This window comes from Thalassophryne amazonica, chromosome 10 (genome assembly GCF_902500255.1).
Source record: "Thalassophryne amazonica chromosome 10, fThaAma1.1, whole genome shotgun sequence".
NCBI lineage: Eukaryota > Metazoa > Chordata > Actinopteri > Batrachoidiformes > Batrachoididae > Thalassophryne > Thalassophryne amazonica.
In genome coordinates this window covers 54,189,475-54,209,434 of record NC_047112.1, presented here as the reverse complement: position 1 = coordinate 54,209,434, position 19,960 = coordinate 54,189,475, and the positions used below count along the sequence as shown (strand labels likewise).

General features: G+C 40.6%; 1 protein-coding gene and 1 long non-coding RNA gene across 8 annotated transcripts in view; one reads left to right on the top strand and one right to left on the bottom strand.

Moving 5' to 3' along the window:
• The window catches only part of camsap2a (calmodulin regulated spectrin-associated protein family, member 2a), a 148,245-nt gene that overhangs the window by 60,237 nt on the left and 68,048 nt on the right, over positions 1-19,960 (bottom strand). For all 7 annotated transcript variants that reach the window (XM_034180011.1, XM_034180014.1, XM_034180012.1 and 4 more), the window contains exons 3-4: positions 16,780-16,941; positions 6,460-6,543 (exon numbers count right to left, since the gene is read on the bottom strand). In XM_034180011.1, coding sequence (XP_034035902.1) covers positions 6,460-6,543; positions 16,780-16,941 — 246 coding nt within the window. The remainder of the gene's footprint in view (positions 1-6,459; positions 6,544-16,779; positions 16,942-19,960) is intronic.
• Positions 2,169-2,387, top strand: LOC117518785. Its single transcript, XR_004563077.1, has 2 exons — positions 2,169-2,201; positions 2,307-2,387. It is a non-coding gene; the product is annotated as an uncharacterized LOC117518785 (long non-coding RNA).

Here is a 19,960-nt window from a genome sequence, read left to right as displayed (position 1 = left end):
TTTTGGTGAAAGAAAATCCAGGTATTATACCAAAGTGTTCGATTACTTATGCAACCCATCATCTTGATTTTTATATTTTTGGTTCTTTTATATCAAGTTGAGAGAGTTGCTTTCTGTTTGAGTATAGTAGAGAAGTTAAAATCTTAGCCAGAGAGAAGAAATGGTTTGAGAGAGGTGTCAAGGAAGCATTCTTTGTGAAACAGTTGAAACCCAGCCTTAACCGGGGAGGGGGTCTGAGACACGCTTTGTCCCCTGTTTACAATGGGGTACTCAGGTCAAAGCAGTTTCAGTCTTTTGTTCATGGTAATGAGTCATTCACGTCATCAGGAGAGTCGTCAAGGGAGCCATTAGGAGAGGCTTCCGTCCCATCATTAGGAGGGACAGCTATCCTGTCATTAGGAGGGTGCTAACTAGAGCACAATAGGTGCTAATTAGAGCTATTGTTTAGTCACAAGCCCATAGCAGTCAGCCTCTCGGTAGGAGGGGTCTGGTTAGGTTTAAAAAACTCCAGCTTTTGTTGGCTTCTGTATTTTCTTCTCTACAAGAGTCAAGACAGAAGTCAGACTACCAGAGCAAGAATTTTAGCTGAGGAAGCTTCTGCGATTTGAAGCGAAACGTCCTCGTGTCAAGCAACCCAGTCCAGTCGAAGTTTCAAGCTTCTCTACTATGGAAACCACCTGGACAACTGAGAGCCTACACAGAAACTTTCTGTTTGAGTGTAAGGAAGATCATTTCAGAAATTTTTATTTTTTTGTATTTAAAATGTGTGAAATACCAAATGTTCCAATACTTTTAGAGGGCACTGTATTTGTGAAATACTTTGTTACACTATTTTGCACTTTGCTGACAAAATAACTTTGTAGTACTATACAGTTATGTGTTTTTAAAAGGACAAATGTCTAATGTGTTACCCTAAAAGCTGTACTGTGGCCATAAAGTTAATGGTTCATTACATTTATACAATAAAGTGTGTGTGTGTGTGTGTGTGTGTGTGTGTGTGTGTGTGTGTGTGTGTGTGTGTGTGTGTGTGTGTGTGTGTGTGTGTGTGTGTGTGTGTGTGTGTGTGTGTGTGTGTGTGTGTGTGTGTGTGTCTGTGTGTGTGTATATATATATACACACAGGTGCTGGTCATATAATTAGAATATCATGAAAAAGTTTATTTATTTCAGTAATTCCATTCAAAAAGTGAAACTTGTATATTATATTCATTCATTACACACAGACTGATATATTTCAAATTTTTATTTCTTTTAATTTTGATGATTATAACTGACAACTAATGAAAATCCCAAATTCAGTATCTCAGAAAATTAGAATATTACTTAAGACAATACAAAAAAAGGATTTCTAGAGATGATGGCCAACTGAAAAGTATGAACATGAAAAGCATGAGCATGTACAGCACTCAATACGTAGTTGGGGCTCCTTTTGCCTGAATTACTGCAGAAATGCGGTGTGGCATGGAGTCGATCAGTCTGTGGCACTGCTCAGGTGGTTTAAGAGCCCAGGTTGCTCTGATAGTGGGCTTCAGCTCTTCTGCATTGTTGGGTCTGGCATGTTGCTTCTTCCTCTTCACAATACCCCACAGATTTTTTATGGGGTTAAGGTCAGGCGAGTTTGCTGGCCAATTAAGAACAGGGATACCATGGTCCTTAAACCAGGTACTGGTAGCTTTGGCACTGTGTGCAGGTGCCAAGTCCTGTAGGAAAAAGAAATCTGCATCTCCATAAAGTTGGTCAGCAGCAGGAAGCATGAAGTGCTCTACAACTTCCTGGTAGACGGCTGCATTGACCTCTGACTTAAAAAAACACAGTGGACTGACACCAGCAGATGACACCCCAAACCATCACTGAGTGTGGAAACTTTACAATGGACCTCAAGCAACATGGATTCTGTGCCTCTCCTCTTCCTCCAGATTCTGGGACCTTGACTTTCAAAGGAATTGCAAAATTTACTTTGATCAGAGAACATAAATTTGGACCACTCAGCAGCAGTCCAGTCCTTTTTGTCTTTAGCCCAGGCAAGACATCAAGTCAGCAGTCTTCCCCATGATTGTGTAATCTACAGAATTAGACTGAGAGACCAGTTAAAGGCCTTTGCAGGTGTTTTGAGTTCATTAGCTGATTAGAGTGTCACCACCAGGTGTCTTCAATATTGAACCTTTTCACAATATTCTAATTTTCTGAGATACTGAATTTGGGGTATTCAAGTGTATTTGGTTCAAGGAAAAGAACTTAACAACAAAATAAAACAAAACAAAATAAATAAAACTGATTTCTCAGCTAGTTAACCCATGCAACCGTGAGGTTTTCATTAGTTGCCAGTTATACTAATCAAAATTAAAAGAAGTAAACACTTGAAATATATCAGTCTGTGTGGAAGGAATGTATAGATTACACAAGTTTCACTTTTTGAATGGAATTACTGAAATAAAGCAACTTTTTCATGATATTTTAATTATATGACCAGCACCTATATATATTTTCACCCAACTTAAAATTGTACTTTTAGTTATATTAAACAAATTCAAATTTCATTTTAAGGTCACAACAAAAAGAAACTTACACTAAACCATGCTATTAGGTTAGAAAAGAGCACTTTTGGATTATGCAAATTATTGAGTTGGAAAAACAAAAAACTTGTCTTAATTTTAAGTTGGATTAATGCAAAATGTTGATTTCAGAGCAACTAAATTATTAAAAATACAATCTTTACTGTCACTGTACACATATACAACAAAATTTGTCCTCTGCATTTAACCTATCTGAATTACAGTTAGACACAATCCAACCACTAGGAGCAGTGGGCAGCCAGAGTCCGGTGTCGCAGACCTAAAGTCCACCCCTAAAAAATCGGTCCGCCTTTTGCATATGCGCATGCGTCAGTTTGGACCACAGCAGCATCTCTGAGACGGAATCTCTTCATCCAAAGCAATCAAATGGATTAATGGGATTATTCACCATCAGATGATAAAGGTAAAACCTCTTAAATCATTCTACAGTCACACATCAATTAAAAAGACAAACTAGTCAATTAGAACTCTGAAGTCCCTTCCAAAAAATGTCTGTGTGTGTGTGTGTGTTGGAGTTTGGGGGGGGGGGGGGGGGGGGCACAATCAAAGACAAATGGTTATACAAAGGATATCAGAGAGAGATGCACCACAAATGCTGCCAGAGTAAGAATATGCAAGTGAGAGTTCAACAGCTCAGCCAACATGCACATGCAACCCATGTGGTGTGAAAAAGGCATCTGACCTACACACCCATGCAATTTACATGAGGGTGAAAACCATGATTGCATTGGGTGGAAACTAGCAATGACACGCTTTGCGCTGTGTGCTCCCTTGCACTAGGAGGAAGATAGGGCTCACAGAGTGTAAAACCTGAAAATGCTTTAGATGATGAAGACAGGCTTTGGTAATATGTTCCATTTGGTATATATTATAACCCCTCACATATGAGTGTAACTGATTATTGCCGAAAACACCAAAGTATGTATGATTCCCATCACAAAACTGTTTCCGCCACCCTCAATTTGGTATCTGATCTGATGAAATGTATTCAGATAACTGGCAATGGGAAACCTCCCTTATTTGCATCCATAACATATGCAGAAACTTTGTGCACATATTGTTTGAGACTGATGATTCTATAGCCAATAATGTTACTCATATGTGTGGCAGGCTGAGCCGCAACCGTGAGTGATCCTGCAATTTGGCTAGAGCACAAATCTGTAAGATGATTAAGGCCTAAATAAAGACAACTGTGCTGGCAGATAAAGAAGTGATGTTAAAATATGTCCTCATTCTGAATGTGATAAATACAAGCTGAGTCGAGACAAAGTTTATCTGAGGCTACTATCTCACTGGGATGTGACAGCAGCTCCATGCGAGGTTCGCAGCCATTCACCATCTCCTTGCCTCAGTCATGGTGCGGTGCCTATGTGTCGCTTGATTTTTGAACAGACCAAAAAATTTGCACAATAAACTCCCTCGCCAAATTCTCAGATGAGTACCTCCTACCCTCCACCACATAGTCTCTGTGAGGCAGAATGTGTGCAAGATGTGGACAACTTGTGAGGGCTTGACACACACTTTTAATATGATCGGAGGACCAATGCTTCTGGAAGCGGCCGAACTAGTCCTGCAGCCTCCAGCCACCCGGCTCTGCAGCTGGCCGGCACCCACGCCCCATGTATGCGGGTGAGCGGGCTGGTCACATCCTGTCTACCCACGGATGGGCTACTTGAACCAGATGATTGTGTTTACCTCTTTTTATTTATTTACATATGTATTTTTTTTTTAGGATAGAGGTTTTATGTGTAGCCAGACTGTAAACACGCATCAAGCGCTGGACGCATCCTGTCCTGCCATGGAGGAGCCTCACCATCTAATGCCGCGTTCACACTGGACGCCACGCGAGTTACGGCAGCGAGAGGTTGCCATGTAATCCCTATGGAAGGACGCGTTGTGGCGCCACAAAAGTCCAAGTCATGCAATGCCATGCGATGGACGTGAATAAAGTGATTTTGAGCGATTGGCGCATTTGTGGCGCAATATTGCGTTGCATCGCGTCGTGTCGCCCTCGTCCTCAAGTTGAAAAATCTGAACTTTTTCCTCTTGTCGTGCTACGATGACTAATCAGGGACAGGATATGTAGAGACGTCGAGATGTCTAGAGATTATACTTGATGTGGACATGTCCTGTCTCTGGCAATCAGCCTGTGAGCAGGACTTATGTCCCTTTTGTCCTTTATTTAACACAATTATGACAGAGTTTGAGGGGAGAGCGAGGAACTGCAGCAGCAGCCAGTTTTTTTTTCTTTGTTCACATGTGCGCGTGAACAAATCATCCGTGAAGATAATTTTATTAACTACACAGATGTATAATAAAACAAATGGTGACTGGTTTATAACACAATTATGACAGAGTTGGAGGGGAGAGCGAGGAACTGCAGCAGCAGACAGTTTTTTTTGTTTTTTTTTAAATTGTTCACATGTGCATGCGCGAACGGGACAGAAGGTCCTCAAACTGGGTCCTGGAGAGGCGGAAGTACCGCTGAAAGCAGCCGTCATCCAGACGCAGCTCCTGCAGCAAATGATGAAACTCCCTGAATTGGGAACGTCTCATGAGGATGTTGTGAACCCAGGGACGGCGCTGCTGGCGACGTTTGTCAGCTTTCCACGACAAACAGAGCACAGCAACTTGCTCCGTGTGATCAAGGTCCGCCATGTTGACTTGACAGCAAGCGGAATAGAAGCTCCTCCTATTTGATGAGGCATTGGGGTGAATTTTCGCAGTGAAAGTTTCCGCCCAAGCAGACCGACACAGCAGGCGATAGTGACGCGCCCATCGCCAGGCGAGGGACGCGAATTTGTGGCGTCGCGTGGCATAATGGAACTAGGTTTTAAGTGTGGCCCAGCTGTGAATGCACAATCCAGCTGTGCATGCTCCTCTCCAGCCACAGAGGAGTGCACAAACCATATTTACTATCTTTTTTCTCTTTTTATTTATTTATATCTCTGAGGACCCAAGGGGAAATAAGTCTAATGCTGCTGGGCTGGCGATGGCCCTCATGCACCCAGGGACAGCCTGTGTAGAGAATATGGACGAGGCAATATGGATTTAATGTTTGACGCAGCTCCTGTACATCATTGTGTAAGTCCGTGAGTTGTTTTTCACACTTTTCTTCTTGTTTTTTTATTATATTTTATAATAATTTCATAATAACTTTATTATATAATAATATAATTTTATAATATAATAATTATTATTATATTAATAATAATGTAATTTTATTATTATTGTCAGTGCTTTTTCTGCCTAAAGTCAGGGGATTTCACAGGCTCTTTCACATAACAGTGATTACACTGTTACTATGTGAAAGAGCCTGTGACTATGGTCAACACCCATCCTGAGCACTGTGTACACAAATGTGTCACCATTTCAGTTGCTCCAGTGGTGCTCAGCATCCATGAGAGTCCCACGTGGTATTCATGTGCAAATCCTTGCCCCTAGAAAGACCGTGCCAGTGCTGCTTGACTTTCATGAGTGTGCTGCGCGCCATGTCAGTGACTCTCGCACAGTATGTGTATGGACTGCTCGAGGTTTGTGGCCGTATTTTCACCAGCACTCCAGACGGCATTCAGCAGACAGTCAGCCGGTATGCAACCACGTAGGACGGAGGACCAATTCAGTGAGAGTCCACGAGACAATTATCGCTTTTTCACCTGTTTTCATGTGATTTTGTGTCTCCACCTACTCGTCACCAGTCACACATCAGTGAGATATTAGCCTAAGTAAGGCAGAGTTCGGTGACAAAAAGAAGGAAAAAACAAGAAGAAAGTGTTCTTTTAAAGTCATTATGTGTGGTTGGGCTTTTACACTAATCACACAGCATGAACAAAATACTTCTGCAAAAAATTAAGGACAGTGTGAAAAAATAGACAAGATAAACTCACCCGAGGATTCTCAGCAGGCTCGGCACTCTGCGTATCCTTCTTCCTCTGCTCTTCAGTCATAATGTCTTTCAGATACTCATTTATCTGGGTTGGGAGGGGACAAAACATAATTCATCTTCACTAAAACAGCAGGAGCAAATTTGTACAGACACAAACCAACATAAAAACAGATTTTGCGCTCACATAAAGAGAATAGTACATAGCATAAGTACATAGATTTATATTACACTATTTTTTATTTTAAACTGGAATTTATAGATAATTACAAATGTTGATATTGGCACATTAGGTTACAAATCTAAGGAAGCAGGAGCCTTAGTTTTTTTTTGTTTTTTTTTTAAATTTGCCAATTAATGATAACTAGCAGGATTTTAATTATATTGTGACAATGGCTGTTTATTATATATAAAAAAGCCTTTATCAATGATGGATGTTTTTGCATAATTTCCACATAAACCACATACCATATTTTCCAAAGCAGAAGTCTTGATTTTTTTTCTTTTCTGGTTTTTTTTTTTTTTTTTTTTTTTGGGTGGTCCTATGACTAATATTTAAAAGTGATTTATATGTGGAAAAAACACTGCATTATCTTCTACAGCCACAAGATGTCATGGTCGACAAGTAGCTGGCAGTAATTCACTAATACGCTGGAAGATCTGAATAAGGAGGATATGCTAGGTCTAAGAGAATGAATGAAATTAATCAATCGTGCTCTCAAACTGTAAGACCATGCATTTGAATTAAGAGAGGAAATAACCTTTATACACAGCTGAATAAAAATAGAGATTAACCTTAATACCACTAAAACTACACTAATTTGCACTTTGTGGGACAGCCAGAACTGCAGTCAACACACCCAGGCTAAGGTATGGCTAACTATAAAGTAAGTCCCTTCAGCTGCTCCATTGTTCTCACTCTGGGTCTCCACAGCAGATCCAAGGTGGATCTGCATGTTGATTTGGCACAAGTTTACTAACTATAATATTTTAAAGGGCTTGTTGCACATTTTGTAACACCCCAGTAAGAAACGCAACATCAAAGTACTCATGACTGTAAGTCTCTCCGCACACATATGCTAATAATTAGTGGTCTCTGATGTTTTTAATTGCTAATTATCCCTGTACCTGAGCGAGGTAACAGGTGCATTTCTGGAAAACATCTTACTCTGCATTTCTTGGTGTGTGACATATATTTTAGAATGAGCAAAAACATCCTGATGGTCAATAGACAGAGTGAAACAAATGCGGTTATGTCTGATAACGAAGCTTCTGGGCCTTTTTTGAAAGTGATGGCTTGAATTTACAGAGGAGACGACCCATTTCACTGTGAAAGTCTTTAACTTTTTCAGAGTCTGTCGGATTTTGGAACCTAAAATGTGGTGTGGTTTACTGCTGCCATGGACGTGGACTGTCTCCACCACGCTGTTTTTACGGACTGCCTGGACACGCAGATGTATTTGTTACACTGGAAAAAAGTCAGAATATATTTTCAGGAAATAATGGATGATAACGTGCCACAATCATGACAGACGTTGAGCTGAAGGGAGAGCTGCAGTCGGACATTCTTCTCTGGCCGACGATCTTGCGAGCAAAACGTGCATGAGAACGTATATTGACCTGGACATGTTCTCTGGCTGGCGATCCGTGTGAGGACGTATAGTTGACCTGCACATGTTCTCCAACTGGAGATCGCACACGTAATGCGTGCGTGGGGCTTCTTTTATGGTGTGGACTTTACATTTGGAAATCTTCACAACTGGGTGAGTGGCATGTTTTTTCCTCTTTTGCCTTGTGTTCTCTTCAGTGGAGGTGGTAGGCTTTATTTTTATTTTACTTTGAGAGAGTTTGCGGGACTTTAAATCTTGATGTGTGCGCAGCACACTGTTGTAATGCACATATCTCAGCTGTTTATTTCCGCTGTGGATGTGAAATGCACAGATGTGACTAGATCTGTATGATCTTTCCTGAATACACAGATGTGATCACACATGATTAAAAAATGTGCTGATTAAAATAATCACATCTGTGTGCATTCCATGTCCATGTACACAGTGGATGCATGATCTCACACACACACACACACATATATATATATATATATATATATATATATATATATATATATATATATATATATATATATATATACGTAGTACATTTTGATATTTCAGTTATATACAACACTTAAAAGTGTTCTGTTTTGATTTTAACAGGCACGTTTATGACTAATGGCCATACAGGTGCACTAAATCTTCTCACGGCTGCTGCTTTTACCGTGATTCCATCAAAATGAACAGTTATCACTTAAGAACGAGTCATCATAACATGACATCACACTTGGGTAAACTGCACAGTGGACAACTTCCAACGAATTTATTCAAGTTCACAAAAAATGAGTTAAAGGAGGATTTAACTGTTAATCTGGGAATATTGGACCTTTGAAACTCAAGCGAACTCCAACTGAGTGCCATGTCTAATCAGTTGGACCCAAGGACCACATTTCCTCTGAGCTGTGTGTGTGTGTGTGTGTGTGCGTGCATGCATGTAAAGTTCAGACTTGGCAACAGTCCTACCAGAGATATGTAAACAGACTGGGCTCAGTCTTTCTGTATTAAGGAACCAGAACCATTTGCACATGTCAGTCCTGTTAAAAATTACAGAGTGGCTACAGGAACAGGAAATGTATCGCAAAATATGAATTCTACAGATATGGTATGAGAAGTATAGAGACACAAAACTTTCAAGTCTGGAGGATGAGGGTTAAGGCCGTATCACACTATGACAGACAGAGCAGATAGATTAGTTATGTATTTAAATATTTTGTCTGGTGGCAAATAACACTTAATCCACTGGTCTCTTGTGGTTAAGTGGGGCTGTGACAGAAAGATGACGGCACATTTTGACTGACAACACAGAGAGTTAGATGAGACTAGATTAGACAGAACTTTATGGATCCCTTGGGAAGACTCCCTCAGGGAAATTGAGTTTCCAGCAGCATTGTATAGCAGCACACAGAGAAAGAAGCACACAGAGTATCAAAACTGAAAGTAAAAAAGAAAGTTTACAAATATAAATATAAATACACAATATAAATACCCGACATAGTGATCAATACTGGTTTACTCACTACTGCTGTTCCTCTCCTTCCCATCCTCTGTCTTCCTGTTACTTTTCCTCCCCCCAAGTGAGGAGATGTACAGTCTGATGGGCTGAGGGACAAAGGAGCACTTCAGTCTGTTGGTCCTGCACTTGGGAAGGAGCAGTCTGTGGCTGAACAGGCTCCTCTTGTTGCTGATGATGGAGTGCAGAGGGTGACTGGCATCATCCATAATGTCCAGCAGTTTGTCCAGTGTTCTTTTCTCTACCACCATCACCAGAGGGTCCAGCTTCATGCCAACCACGGAGCCAGCCCGCCTGATCAATTTGTCTAAGCTGGATATGTCCTTCTTGGATGTGCTGCCCCCCAGCAAACCATGGTGTAAAAGAGGATGCTGGCTACATACGGACTGGTAGAACATCCACAGGAGTTTCCTGCAGATGTTAAACAACTGCAACCTCCTCAAAAAGTACAGCCTGCTCTGTCCCTTCCTGTACAGGTGGTCGGTGTGGGTTGTCCAATCCACTTTGCTGTCCAGCCACAGCCTGAGGTACTTGTAGGAATTTGCAGCCTCCACCTCAGCTCCCTCAATCAGAACTGGTTACGGGCTTGGTCTGTACTTGCATTCAGCAGAATGCTTTTCCCAGTTTCAAGACATATTTGCACCCTGGGGAAGCCAGAATTGAGCGGGATTGGCCGAGGTCGGAGTGCAAATGTGGATAGAATCCAGCTCACTCTGGGATCATGATGTTATACTTCCTCACTATATGTTTGTGCACTTGGCAGCATCTTCTCACTATGCTGCCATTCACTGCGACTGCAGCGGAAAGGACATCAAACAACTCTGCTGCGCCTTCTTGCCAAGAGAATCTGCCAGGTGCTCTGACATCAATATTAAAAAGCATACAGCTGCGCTGTCTTTTTGTTCAGTCAGACCTCGGCTAAATGTACAGTTGCCTTGCATGTTACTGTATCGGAACTGTCCTCTCTCCATTCGTGCATAATTCACACCCTGCACTAGAGTTTTGGCCAAACCAAAGCCTGGTCTGAAACATCGGACAGCCATAAAATATAAATGCATGCGTATGGTAAAAGTAAGAAACTACCAGAGGACAAAATGGTAAACAAATGTGCAGGTATCAGAAACACTCTGGCTGATGTCTGCTCAAAGCTTTAAGCATGCACAAAACTTTTTGAGGGACTCAGAGGATAGCACCTGGCAAGGAAAGCAATAAGCAAGTAGCAGAAGGACTTTTACAGGAAAAAAAACAAACATCCAAAATTCATATCAGCTCCTCATATGTTTCCTTAATATGTCATAGTGTGACAGCCACTTTAGTGTTAGGGTTCGGGTTAGGTTTGATGAATCAGACAGCACAGGGGCATGGGTGCTGGTGAGAAACGAAGTTTTGACTGAAATTTTTTTGGTGTTTGACAGATTGTGCAGCGAAGCGGTACAACATGAGCACCGAAGAGGCAAAGTCCTCTCGGGGTTCTGGGGACATGCTCTCCAGAAAGAATTTTAAAAATGGTACATTTTGGTGCATTCTGGTAGATTTTTGATACGCAATTCTTACTTAAAAAAAATAAGTGTTCTCAGTTATATCTGAACAAGATATAACCCAAAAAATGATTTTCTTTTCTAGGCAAAAAGTGTATCTTTGACTGCAAGAAAAGTTGTATACAGTGACACTTACCAATTTTTTATGGTGACACCACATAATGCAATATATCTATTAATAATCTCTTTAATTTTCTATGTAATAATAAAGGCTTTTGATCAATGATCATTCTCTACATCAAAATATGAGATCAGATAAAAGTTAACTATGATTGGTATATATTTTCCTTTTTCTGCCAATAATGCATACTTTCTATGATTGAATAATTAAATATGATCCTTGATCTCTGGACATAAATTAAATCTGTACATGGTCACTGGATCCTTGATTTCTGGACAGAAATATAAATAAACAAAATCTGTTGTTTTTGTCAAAAGCACTTCCTCTCAGATATTAATAACACAAATTTAACTCCATAGACTCTGAGCTGAGCTCTTGTAACCGGCTGCGTTGCATGTCAACCTCAATGTAATTTATAAAGAATTGAGGACGCCTCATTTTGGGAGAAAAAAAACTGTTTTAGTTGGTTGTAGTTTATTGTTTGTATTACAACGTTTGGAAAGAGGTGTCATTTGATTTTAAGCTGCGATTTGCTTTGAAGCTATTAATTCCGACCAAAATCTATCTTTCCAGCTTTAGTCGGCAGAGAGTCGTGCAGTGTTTGGAGCTGTGCACTACCACAAAACAGAGGACATCATTACTATTATTACTACGGGGTCTGTTAGAAAAGTATCCAACCTTATTATTTTTTCAAAAACCATATGGATTTGAATCACGTGTGATTGCGTCAGCCAAGCTTGAACCCTCGTGCGCATGCGTGAGTTTTTTCATGCCTGTCAGTTGCTTCATTCGCCTGTGAGCAGGCTTTGAGTGAGGTGTGGTCTACCCCTCTCGTCTATTTTTTATTGCAAATAAATGTCTGAACGATTTGGATCTTTGCTGCATCAATTTTTTTTCCAGAAACTGTGAGAGACCTCCAGGTGGACACCGTTCGAAACATTAATATGGCTTTCAGGGACGATTTTATGGGGATTAAACAGATTACGGGGTGTTACTGCCCCTTTAAGGACGGCCCACAACTGCTGAGAGCGCAGCGCGCTCCCAGCGCCGATGGACAGGCTGACACCCTGCACAAACCACCAGATCATTTCCAACGTGAAAGCTTTGTTGATCCGGGACCTCGTCTGACTTTCATAAAAAGGCAGAAGTCGTGGACATCAGCACTTTTTCCGGCACATTCCACCATTACAGGAGTTTTTTTTTCATGGAAAAAGAAGCCGAGGGACGCGCCACGGAGCCGTTCATTACGCGGGACAAAACCACCTCGGTGTTGGTCTCACAGGACGGCTTAAAGGTGGATTTCAGATGGATTCCGGTTGCTTTCCAGTCGTGTGAATATCCGATTGTGATTGTGCATGAGCTGAACATGCCAGAACATGTCCTGTGAGGCTTCATCACGGCGTTTCTTTTCGCCATGCAGCTCCGCCGCAACGCGTGGAATTCCTCCACCTTTGTTCGTCTTTCCATGACAAAAACTCCTGTAACAGTGAAATGTGCCATTCATTTCTAAACTGGACGCTGTCTTGATCCGGTATGTCCTCTGACTAGCACAGGAATTGTGAAAAGACGTGGACATCAGCAGTTTTTCCGGCACATTCCACCGTTACAAGGTTCTTGACGCGGCACAAAACCACCTCGGTGTTGGTCTCTCAGGACGGCTTTCAGACAGATTCCAGTTGCTTTTCTGTTGTGTGAATATCCGAGAAATTGAGTTTGAGCTGGACAAGCCCCAACATGTCCCGTGAGGCTTCATCACGGCGTTTCTTTGCGCCGAGCGCTGCACAAACTCCTCCGCATGTCTGTCTTAATGTGCCGGAAAAAGTGCTGATTTATGACCACTCACGGCTCATGTAACTAGTTCACTTCGGTTTCATTCAGGAAACGGCACCCATCACTTTTGTATTCACCCGTTTTATATATAAAAATGTATTTAAAAAAACAAATAACAGAATGTTAATTTTGACTTTTACAGAAAATAGTCATAAAACGAAAGACTAGTACCCATGCAGGGGTGTCATGTGATGATGGTCAGCCATGCAGTAGCGTTCTGTCTTCCATACCTGTAGACAGTGCCAAAACATTATCAGTATTTAATGTAAAAAATAAGAACACACCATAGAACTGCATACGTACAAGTTGGCAGTCATGTATTTTTGAGGGATGTTTTCTGACATATATTTGTATTCAGGCATTTTTTCATAAAAGAAGCTATCATATTTTCAGAACTATAGGTCACACCGGATTATTAGTCGCATCTGTCCAAAAACACATCAGTCATTCATTTTCTATATCCCCTTACCACAATCAAGGGTCCTGGGTGGTTGGAGCCTATCCAAGCAGTCATGTTGTGTGGGCCGCCAGAAGAGGAGGTACTGCTGGCCCACCACCAGAGGGCGCCCTGCCTGAAGTGCGGGCTTCAGGCACGAGAGGGCGCTGCCGCCACGGACACAGGCGGGGGGTGACAGCTGTCACTCATTATCTCCTGACAGCTGTCACCCATCTACTCTACATCATCTCACTCCATAAAGACCAGACGTCATCTCCACCTCCTTGCCGAGATATCGTACTTCTATGGAGGTAACATTCTCTGCCTATATTGATTGATTCCAAGTGCTATTGTGTTGCAGCTGTCAACCAGAGGACCGGCGTGGGTCGCGACTGTTTCGTCCTACGTCAGATAAGTGGTTACAGAGACGCTGCACGAGTGTGTGTTAGAGGTGGAGGTGGCATTCCCACCGTTGTTGTTACGGGGTGTACACACACCCACACTTGACTGTCTTTGCTCTTCGCCAGCAGTACCAGATCCGACAGTCGGGGACGGTGATCACCTGGGAATTCGGGACTTGGCGGCTCCAGTATTCACCAGGTTCGGTGGCGGTGGAAATCGTGTGGTTCCGGCTCTTCTCAGGACAGACGTCTTCTATCCTCGAGCCTGCCCACACGTCACCTTTGTGGATTGACTGTTATCAGATACTGAGATTGTTTGTATATTCGTTGTGCACCTTCACAACATTAAATTGTTACTTTTTGGCTCATCTATTGACCGTTCATTTGCGCCCCCTGTTGTGGGTCCATGTCACTACACTTTCACAACAAGTCACTGGGCATGAAGGCAGGGTACACCCTGGACAGTATGCCAGTATATATTAGGGCCGCATGTAGACAGACAAACACATTCAAGGTCTCACTCAAACCTACAGGCAATTTAGAGCCACCAATTCACCTAACCTACATGTCACTGGAGGTGGGAGGAAACCGGACCACCAGGAGGGAACCCACGCGAACACAGGGAGAAATCCAAACTCCACACAGAAAGGATCAGGTGGGATGTGGCCCCGCAACCTTCCTACCGTGAGGTTACAGTGTTAACCACTAATCCACTAATCATGACACCCAAAAATGCCTTATGAAAAAGAAAAAACATATATAAGTTACACCTGTCTATAATTCACATTTATTTTTGAAACATGGTGTTACTGCCTCATGCAACAAGAAGCAAAATTAATTTAACTGGCACATAATTTATTTACAACGCAAACACCACATTAGTGAGCAGAAACTAACAGGCTAATTCGTGTTACTGTATGAGGAACAAAGTATTCGAGAGTAAAATGCTTCTTGTCACCACTGACCAGATGAAAAATCTGTTCAGAGCTAAACATGTGGACATTTACTATACTAAATGTTAAAACTTTTTAATTGATGATACATTTTTAAAACATTGTAGTTAGGTTTACCTTAGCCTAGCTGTCCTCCTCACTGCGGATCAGCTGTCCCACAAATTGCAAACAAGCGGAGTGCTGAGACGTATGAAGGCTATATTCCCACTCTTTGCTCATGCTTTATTCTGTCAGTTTGACAGCATGATTTATTAATTTCACTCATTCTCCAAGACTCAGCTTTCCTTCTGATTCAGATGTTCTTCTTTTTCTTCTACTTTTACAGTAATTGCAGACCTGCCAACCTTAAAGGAAGGCGAAAAGCAGAAAAGATAAGGTAGACAGAATAACAGTTCAATGCAGGTTACTTTCCCAGTCAAGGCTAGCACCCACTGACGACTCAATGGACTGAGACAATACAGAGCGTCTTGTCCAGGAACTCAGAGAGGTAGCAAGAGCAGGATTCAAACCAAGGTCTATGTATTGGACCAACTCCTTAACCACTCAGTTACAGTGCCTATAAAAAGTATTCACTCTCTCAGTGTTACGATTTGGCGGAATCAGAATCAAACAGAACCCCAATAAGCAGGACTCAAGAGGTGACAGTACAAAAAAATCCATGGTGCTTTAGTTGTTGTTGGCAGTTTCCTCGCTTGCGAGGATAGTGGGAAGGCCTTTTTTTTTTTTCTTTTTTTTAGTTTATTTTCTACAAGCCCTCTGGTGGCTGAAAAGTCTGATGCGGGATGCACAAGACCTGTTACACTTGGGGCAAATGAACACTTGAGTAGGCTGGGCTTGTGCTGCTGCCCTCTCTTTCTGTCTTTGACGCTTCTGGCGTGAGACCTCACTTCTTTCTGCCTCAAACTTCAGGCTGGCAGATTTGATGCTGGAACACCAGCTGTTTTTTAGTAATCCAGGTGAATACACCAAAATCCAAACAAAGCACGTGCAGGGGATAGGAGTCCAACACTAAACAGAGAACAAACAGGAGGTGCAAACGAGAGGACCAATCTAAAGATAGGTGAAACAAGGTGTGCATAAAAAAACGGGGTACGTACTAAACATAACGAACACAGGTGAGGCCACGAGAACACAGCACCACATACATGAACGACAATGTTAATCGACTGGCAAAAAAACAGACAAATGGGTGAGGCGTAAAAGCAAAAAGAACTAATGAATAACAGGTGCAAAAACTAATGGCACTAATGGCACACAACAAAAAGCACGTCCGTGTTGGAAACCATTCGGAAGATTCAGACGGCTTTCGGTGGCTTTTCAGTTGAGTGAGTATCCGAGAAATTGTGTAACAGCTGGGCATGTCACAACTTGTCCTGTGAGACTTCCAACACGGATGTGCTTTTTGTTGTGCGCCATGAGCGGCTCCATCCCGACGCACGAATTCCTCCGCACGTCTTTCATTACTTTATTTACTTACATTACTTTAATCCGGTTGTAATGCTCCTTAATCTGTGTGACGCCCAGAGTATCTTCACCGAAAGCCATCTGAATCTTCCGAATGGTTTCCACCTGGCTGTCTCTCACAGTTTGTGGAAAAATTTAATTCAGCGCTGCTCCAATCGCTCAGCCATTTTCCTGACAATGAAAATCCGATGAGGGGGTGGACTAGTGCTCACTCAAAGCCTGCCCACAGGCGAATGACGCAACCGACAGGCGTGAAAAAACTCACGCATGCGCATGAAGGTTCAAGCTTGGCTGATGCAAGCGCACGATTCAAATCGATATATTTAAAAAAAAAAATAAAAAGGTCGGATAGTTTTCTAACAGACGTCATATAAGTTGCATGACCAACCAAACAAGTAAAAAAACAAACAAAATTGACTTATAGTCAGGATTAAAATAGATTTAAACCACTATTTCACCTTGTTGATCCAGGTAGTAATCGCATCCTCTGTGTCATATGGTGTTTCGACCTCAGGGCTGCAGGATGAATACTGCTGAATACACGAAATGACCTTCTCAGCGCTCACCGTCTCCAATGTGTACGCCATCATCAGTGTGTCGATCATTGCTAGATGGGCACTCTGGAAAAGAATACAGTAAACAGGAATATTTACAGGCTGAAAAACATTTGTTTTGAGGTAGCTGGTGAGATCATTCTAATAATTGTTAATAACTATTATACATATCAGTTTAGAATTAAAGTATGGTTTGTTGTTGTTGTCCATTTGGCTGCTCCCATTTTGTTCAGGGTCACCACAGTGGATACAGCCTGATCCGCATTCGTATTTGTGCTCCAAAGTGGTCTCCCATCCAAGTACTAACCAGGTACCACACTGCTTAGCTTCTGAGATCTGACAGGATCAGGCTTACACAGAGCAGATCGGCTGCAATTAAAGTATGGTGTGTACTTGAGATAAATTAATTCATGCTTTTGTTCAGTAAGCCTTCAAAAATGAACACAGCAACAACAGGACTGTTTTTTTTATAATTGTTGTATTATCAAAAATGAAGCTCTGTGCAACTGCTTAATTACGTAACATTTCTTATGTACCGTTTATCAACTTTCATTAAGTAATTACTGCTGTACATTCATATCCATAACAAAGAAGTTCAACAAAAATATCACACAAACCATTTAGGAATTACAGCCATTTTTATACAGTACATACCGGTAGTACCGGTATCAGTTACTATTAATCACTTTTAATACATTTATAATCACTTTTACAACCAGTTTTACAACTTTTACAACCAATTTTCTCAGTGTGACCTTAAATAGCATAATGTTAGAAAATTTAAGAGAGGAGCCTGAATTTTATTTATTTATTTATTTTTGTTTTGTTTTGATGTGATAAGAAATCTGAATTTATAAAAGCTCAGGGGGAGGGGAATGGGGTGCTGCCATTTTCACAGCACCATAATACACTGTGTGCAGAATTATTAGGCAAGTTGCATTCCTGAGGATTCATTTTACTGGTGAACAAATACAGTGCTCTCAGTCATTCTAAAATGTTATTAAACCACAAACCTGACTGTTTAACAAAGGAAAAGTGAGTTTGTACTTCTGGGCATAATGGGTTCCTGGTAGTGTTACATTTACCTCTTAATTTGTTTGTTTGTTTTGCAATTTATTTCCACCTTTTCTCCTCCATGTTTCTTGTGACACTGTTGACTATTTACAACAAAATATTTGATTGTTCTGGGATTGTACCTCAATAGTTTAGCTAATTCTGGAGTGTTGTATCCCACTGAACAGTGTTTTACAATTTTTTATTTTTTAGTGTCTGTTAAATCTTTTTTTTTTTTTTGACCAATACTCTCTGACGTAAAGAACCGCGTAATAACTATGCAAACCTTGACTCGTAGGGTGCTAATCACTTTAGGCTACATCCTCCTTCATTATACAAATACTTATCACCTTAGAATGCTTAAATCGAGCATTCAGGTTTATACAGAGTGGAGTTGAAAACTATGCATAGAAATCATGATAAAGTCAAAATACCCACTTGCCAAAAAGTTGTGCATGTCGTGTACTGCACTATGGAATGCATAACTGAAGCATCTGGTGGACCTATCATATACCACTCAGGAAAAAGTTAAATATTTACAGTTGCACTTCATCTTTTACATGGAGTAATCCAATTAATCAGCCATTAACTTAAAGTGGCCGCTTAATGACCTATTATATCATCACAAAATTACACTGTGAAAAAGACATTTCTTTTTTTATGTCTCTTTTACTAGTCATTACTTTTTGTTTGCGTCGAGATGTGTTTCATTAAACATCATACTTGATTCCCTCTGGGACTTTTCAGACCTCCCATTCTCTCCAAGTTACACAAAAATACAGTCTCAGCTTTGTTGTACAGACATTTAAAAAAATAAATAAATCTAACACTGAATTTTGAAAGTTGAAATATGAGCCATGACTACACCTGCTGTGTCTGAAGAACAGTTTGAAAACCTGCAAGACACATGCTTGTTCTGAAGTGACTTTTAAACCAAAATAAAGAACTTCAGGTGCACAAACCAGTGAATTCTGACTGCTGGTCCCAAACCCATGGAAATGAGGAGGGTTGCATCAGGACAAGCATGCAGTATTGGTAGAAAGATTTATAAAGTATTGTGATAATTTTATCATAAAGCCTGCATCGAATCGTACTTCATTTTAACGTAGTATCATGATACCATTAAAGTCAACTACTCCATGAAAGAAATAACAACCTCTTGGTAAACAGGAACCTCTTTGTATATAGTAAACAGATGATATCGACAATTACAATAATTTATTTCTTTAATGTTGACCAGTGATTCAGTTTTTTGCATTTCATTTCTGCTATTACTGTAAACAGGAATGTAACAATGTGTTGTGATAATATTGAATCACGATGACTAAGTTAAGGATGACTAAAATTAAGAGTGTGATTGAAAATTGTGGCTACATAAAGTTATGTTTTGACTTGAAAAATGTTAATTTTAACTGGTTTAAAAAGAGAACTGAACTAAGGATAAATTCTATGAATATTCAGAATTGAAATGATAGTGTTCAGAATAATAGGTCATGTTCAACTTGCCACCGTTTTTTTTTTTTTAAAGAACAGGTTACTGAAAATTATTTGTTGTCAGATCTGAATGATGTAGATAAATTTACCCTAGCGAAATTCGGAAGCAGTACCCGTTACCAATAAGATACCAATTAACGCAAATTGATTTTCTAGTATTGAAAAAAGTCAATTGCGAGGTCTGTAATCTCCATGAAATTGACGACAAATTCCATTATTTATTTGTCCATCTTTTTAATTAAAATGTGAAAAATACTTAAATCAGCATTATTATATTAGACCAAATACAGAGAAATTTAGTGAACTGTTTAACACAAAAGGTCTGAAAAAACCTGCCATACTCAGTAAATTTGGGTAACTTTCCTTTTTCCAGTCATGTAATGTTTTAAGTTAAGTTTTTATGTTGGTGCAATAATTTTTGCAATTGTCTTAATTGTCTTCTTTTATGAGCTTTTTGGTGCTTGTTCATGCCATTTCTGATTTGATGTGTATTTTGTAGTTCCGTTTTGTTTTGTGAACCTTATGTTATATTTCAGTA